At 35.1% G+C, this 5,828-nt stretch overlaps 1 protein-coding gene across 1 annotated transcript; it reads right to left on the minus strand.

Moving 5' to 3' along the window:
• Nucleotides 1-3,617: 3,617 nt before the first annotated feature.
• Nucleotides 3,618-4,340, minus strand: LOC146957568 (uncharacterized). Its single transcript, XM_085750793.1, has 2 exons — nucleotides 3,992-4,340; nucleotides 3,618-3,847 (listed from the first exon to the last, which is right to left on the minus strand). The coding sequence occupies exons 1-2, from the start codon at nucleotides 4,338-4,340 to the stop codon at nucleotides 3,618-3,620; spliced, it is 579 nt and encodes a 192-aa protein (XP_085606919.1).
• Nucleotides 4,341-5,828: the final 1,488 nt, after the last annotated feature.

Raw genomic sequence — 5,828 nt, forward strand, 5'->3', positions numbered from 1 at the left:
TTTTAGTGGCAAAAATCATTTTTATAATGGTTAAAAGTTTAATATATTTAAAAAATGGATATGTTGAATCTTAACGGTCTTTTCTAGGTCCAAATTTTTTTTTTTGACAGAGTTTTACGCATTGTTTGGTTCCACTGATTGTGCAACGACAGAAAGCTATACAAGGGAAAGTTTCTAAGAACCTGTGCCATCCATAGTTTGGTTGCTCTGACAAATAGGGTGGAAAGAATGGTTATTGTGGGCCCCACGTCCAAAATGCTTTCCGCCCATAAGTGCGAAGAAAGCAGGGAGTAGAGGTGCAGTCCAGGAAAATGACAAAACAGCCCACGTTTTTTAATTTTTTTTTTATTACTCTAGTTTCTCCCTTCTTTTCTTTGCTTTATGGCAGTCATTTATCTAATCTTATTTATATAAATTATTAGAAAACTGAGAAAATAATATAGATACGTTAAATATACTTACATCTATACTATATAAATAAATATTAAATATCAAAATCAATTTATATGTATAAATAATGTCACATTTTAAAATAGGGGTATTTGTGACAATTACTAACTTTACATCTTTCTTTCCTTTCACTTTATTATCACTTTCAATCATACCAAACAACTAAAACAATCATCTCACTTTCCATTCACTTTCCTCTTACTTTCTTTCCTTTAACATTCTTTCCTATTACTTTCTTTCCTTTCACTTTCTTTCGTCATCCAAACAAAGCCTTAGGTCTCTTATACTTCAAAGCACACACATAAAAGAAGTTTCGTCTAGTAGCCTTATACACTTCATTTTTCTTCATAATCAATTCCTCTCTCAATTTTCAAGAGAATGTGAAATGTTTAACAATTAAATCATTAGTAATTATTTTGCAGCAAAAATTGTGAGAATGATATTCAAATGATTAACATGACATTATTTTAGTTTGTAGAGGACAATCAAATTTTGGTGGCATTTCACATGGGAAAGGTGAATCCTTTCCCACCATGGGAAATGTGATATTTACCATTAGATTAAATAGGTGCACCCATTTTTATTGTGGACTATCTACATCATATCTTTTTTACCTTTATCTTCAACCTTAGTATCATGAACTTCCATGAGAGACCCACCACCAACACCAATCACTTTAATCTTCCTTCAATCGATGGAGAGTCACAAGAGCCACAAATCTACAACCAAATGGAAATGGGTCTTTGATATGATTGGAATAATTTTTGTGAATTCAAGTAATAATTTGAGAAAGGGAACTTGAAAATAAGGAAGAAGAAAAAAGAAATGTATGCATTCCAGAATCTAGATCTATAGTAGAAACTTAATTTCAACAGATTTGTTACACGTCCATGACTATATTGCAAACATATGCTTCATTATAACATCTTTTTAGATAAAAACTATACAACACCATCAATTAATCGCAAACAACATAATATGCTTCTTCTTTATGGACCCTTTTTTTTTTCCTTATCTCAAAAGTTCCTCAATTTGAATCAATTTAGTAATTCCACAAAGTTCCATCGAAATCAACAGCTGCAACAGAAGCAGGTGGTGAACAGTTCTGATTATTCACAAAAGATGACGGTCATGATACTAAGGTTGAAGATAAAGGTAAAAAAATATGATGTAGATAGTCCACAATAAAAATTGGTGCACCTATTTAATCTGATGGTAAATATCACATTTCCCATGGTGGGAAAGGATTCACCTTTCCCATGTGAAATGCCACCTCAAATTTTTAGGGACGACCTTCCTCTATATTAGGATTTGTCTTGTGTCCGTCTATTTGCACGTTTTGTACTAGTTGTGAATGGGTACAATTCACGTTAACTTGTAGAAGATGATTTTTGTTTCACTGTTTGAGAGGGTGGGTTGGGTTGGGTATAAAGATGCAGGGATTGATGAGTATTGCTTTCAACAAAATGAGTGAGCATGTGCTTCCATTGTGTGATGTGGCTTGCCATCTTTAGAGTTGACAGCATCAATGTGCATATTTTTCTACAATAAAAAAGTGATGTAAACCTCACAAAGGGAGTTCATGAATATAATTTTTATCATATGCTATGGGCACCATCTGGGCTCACTTAACATGTGAAATTCGATCCTAAAGAAAAAGCAATGACACATAATTTTTACCTTTCAATAATAACTAACCATAGCTATGGAATTTTCTTAGATTAGTTATTCAACATTTTAAACAATAATACTAATCCAATATTATGGTCATTGGTCAACTGCTGGTTTTGGGCGAATGACAACATTGACGATGCTTACAAACAACTTTCTTTTCAGACTTGAAACAATAATAATTTTTTTTTTTAAAGACATTGATATCACACGAATCTCTATAGATATGATAAACTTTAAATACTTATCTTTGATCCTGCAAATTACACTTATTAACACTATTTTGTTTTGTCAGGGTCGGCCTAATCATATTGAAGTCTAAGACAAATTTTAAGATGAAATCATTTAGAAACTCGTAATAGTACTTTAGTATAACTTTATTTTAATTTTAATTGATTATTTCATGTGTTTTAGATACAAAACCACAAATTAAACCAATGTAATTAATTTCTTTTGGTATTTTTTTTTTTGGTCAAGTAGTCCAACGGCTAGAGAAATTCACTGTCCTGCGTTCGAATCCCAACTCCTACATAAATTATGCATTATTCCTTACCAAATGAGCTAAGTTTACGGGAATAAATATTTCTTTTTTCTATTGATAATAAAATCAACTCTTTAGTCTTTGATGAAACCATATTAATTTGAGATAATATTTTAATAAGTCTAGTAGAATATGAAGCCAATATCAATGTAGTAGAATATTGATAAAGATGTACCAAAAAAAAAAAAGAATATTGATAAAGAAAATCTTACATATTTTCGTACAACCATAAGTATTATGTCGATTTTATCAAAATAAATTGTATCGAACTAGAGAGACCACACATAGTGCCTTGTCCCTTCTCCACTTTGCCCTATCTTGGAACCATTTTTTGTATTTGATGTCTAATGCAAAAATTATGATTGGGATTTTTTTTTTGACCAAGAAAAAGTTAACTATTATCATTAATCAATCAATGTTCAATACAAGAAGGTTAAGAATTAAAAATACGGTGACTAGCCCAAGAACAGGCCGCCCTAGCTAAAGTATGAGCAACCATGTTCGCTTGTCTCCTAACAAACTTCACTTCGAAGTTGGAATGTAAAGATAACTGATAAATAATACTAGAAACAATAGCATAGAATTCTGAATCACCATGGCCTGAAGACGATAGAGCTTGCACTAGAGTAGCTGAGTCAGACTCGAAGACAACCCGGTCCCATCTATTCACATCAGCAAAGTGAATAGCATCGAGTAAGGCTATTGCCTCGCCCTCCAAAACTGTAAGATTTGCCCGTCGCCATTTCGTTTGAGCCCGAATAAATTGCCCCCGGGAGTCTCTAACACAACACGCAAAAGATGTAAGATGGTTACGGTCATGGAACGCGGCATCCACATTGCACTTCAACCATGTCTCGCTCGGTTTCTCCCACACCGAGTTGTTACCTTACACTCTATTATGGCTGTGTTGCACAACCGGTAGTGAGGGATGTTTATGAACCTCCTGCCATTGCTGTCATGCATCTAGTGTTGTCCTTCCAATGCTTGTTGAAGTATGATGAGCGTCATTCCAAATGACATCATTACGTGCAGCCCAAATTTGCCAAAGAAGTAAAGCCACCCGACCATCAATGTCTCGGCTTTCAGAACAACATATGTCAAAAACAAAATCTACCAAACTGCTCTCAGTTCCAACTCGTGTTTGCAGCACAGTTGAAAGTCCTGCCCAATACCAACTTTCACGCGCTATCGTACAACCCACAAAGGCATGCCAATCATCCTCAACAGCCGTATCACACCAGGGGCATATCACCTCACATTGTACATGTCGTGATCAAAGTCAGAGACGAGTAGGAACACACCCCTTGCAAATCCTCCATAACAAATTACGTGCTTTATGAGGGGAATTCAACTTCCAGATTCTATGCCACTCTCCCTCAACGTGGAACCGGTCAGTGTGTAACAACTCCATCATAGCCAGTTTATAACCAGTCTTAACAGTATACCTCCCGCTACGTTCCATCATCCACACTATTCTATCATTTTGAACTTCTGCAAACAGTGGTGTGTCGAGAATAGCTTGCACCATATCATCTGAAAACAAAGATTCAATCTTATCAATGTCCCAAACTCGTTCCTCGTCAGCTATCAGATCAGACACACGCAAATTATGCACATCTTGGCTTTGTGGGGATTGAATCCAGCTACCGTGAACACCTCGAACCCACGGATCATTCATCACGCTGACATGTTGCCCATGTCCAATTGTTAAGAGTCCCACATTGGTTAGGAGTTGCCCTGACAATTTGTTTATAAGTGGGGGCAATCCTCACCTCACAAGCCGGTTTTGTGGGGTTGTGTTATGTAACGCCCTCCTTTTTATTTAATTATTTTTATTAAGTTAGAATTTATTTATGTGATTTAATTATTTATATGAGGTGTTAGTATTTTATTATGTGGCATTATTCTATTATTTATTAGAATATGAGAATTATTAGTGTAAGTAGAATTGGGGTTAGAATAGAAAGGAGATTAAGTTGTTGGGCCCAAATAGATTTAGAAAGAATAGAAAGGTTATAAATAGAGGAAGCTAGGTTGAGAGAATAGTTTACAACGTACGTTCAAGTTTTGGAGAGAAGAGGAGAAAAGCCAAGAGAAGAAGAGAAGAAGAGAAAGCTGCGATTTCTGCAAAATTAAGGTAAGGGTGAGACTATCTTGCTTTAATATTAAGTTGTAAATCATTAGATTACATCTAACAAAGTTGGGGAGAGTTTGTGAGATTAAGAGGATTAGGGTTTTGAGTGAAGAATTGAGGATTAATGGATGAAAATTGTTAGATTGATGTAGAAACTGCGAACAGTCCTTAGATAATCCGTAGAATGATAATTGGAATAGTTTTGAGGTTTAAAACATACGATTAGATGAGAAGTCGGTGAGTTTAAGAATTAGGGTTTATGAGCGATTTTGATGATTAGATGATGAAGAACCGTAGAATTGATGTGAGAATCATGAACAAACCTTAGATATCCTATAGGAATGTTATTAGAAGTAGTTTGATGGTTAGAAACATGAGAATGGATGAAAAGTTGAGATTCTGAGAAAAAGTGATTTTAAGTGTTTTTGAGAAATAAGTGATTCTAGGATAAGCTGTTTTGGAGATTTAAAAATATGATTTTTCAGTAAAATATGATAGGATTTGTCGAATAGAATGCATAGGCGAAAACGGAATCGGATTCGAAGTAACGGTTAGGTTTTTACGGACGAAACGGTGAAACCGAAAAAAATGGAACTGCACAGAGCTGCGTCGCAGGTGGGCTACTGCCTTCCCACGCCTGGGTGCAGCAAGGCAGACCCTCATGGGTGACTGCTTGTTGTGTTTTCGTTGCGTGCTGTCAGAACTTTGATTGTTGCGTTCTTGTGTCTTTTTCACCCCTTTCCGTGTTGAATTAGCTTTCGGTGTAAACATAAAAGTTGTAGATAATTGAGTTAGCTTTCTAATGGCTTTGGAGTGACTAGAAAATTATGTGTAGATTTCGAGTTTTGATGAAAATAGTCCAAGTGGGTCTTCAGAAAACTTTAAGAAAACTTAGCATAACTAATCCCAAGTTAGTCCAAAAGCTTATGGTTGGTTTCCCAACTTCAACTTAAGTATTAGGGATTTAGTTGAGGTGTTTTATGAGTATTTGGCTTATGTCTCATTGATCAAACTTGATTTGCTTTTGAAGAA

Source organism: Medicago sativa, chromosome 1, assembly GCF_051527215.1.
Source record: "Medicago sativa cultivar Bolivia chromosome 1, Bolivia_mono, whole genome shotgun sequence".
NCBI lineage: Eukaryota > Viridiplantae > Streptophyta > Magnoliopsida > Fabales > Fabaceae > Medicago > Medicago sativa.

Bases quoted from the DNA above. Each gene is read 5' to 3' on its own strand.
- LOC146957568 (XM_085750793.1), bottom strand. From the start codon at position 4,340: ATGAATGATCCGTGGGTTCGAGGTGTTCACGGTAGCTGGATTCAATCC. The intron at 3,848-3,991 runs GTAATTTGTTAT...GTTGTACGATAG, and splicing joins GAATTCCCCTCATAAAGCAC to CGCGTGAAAGTTGGTATTGG.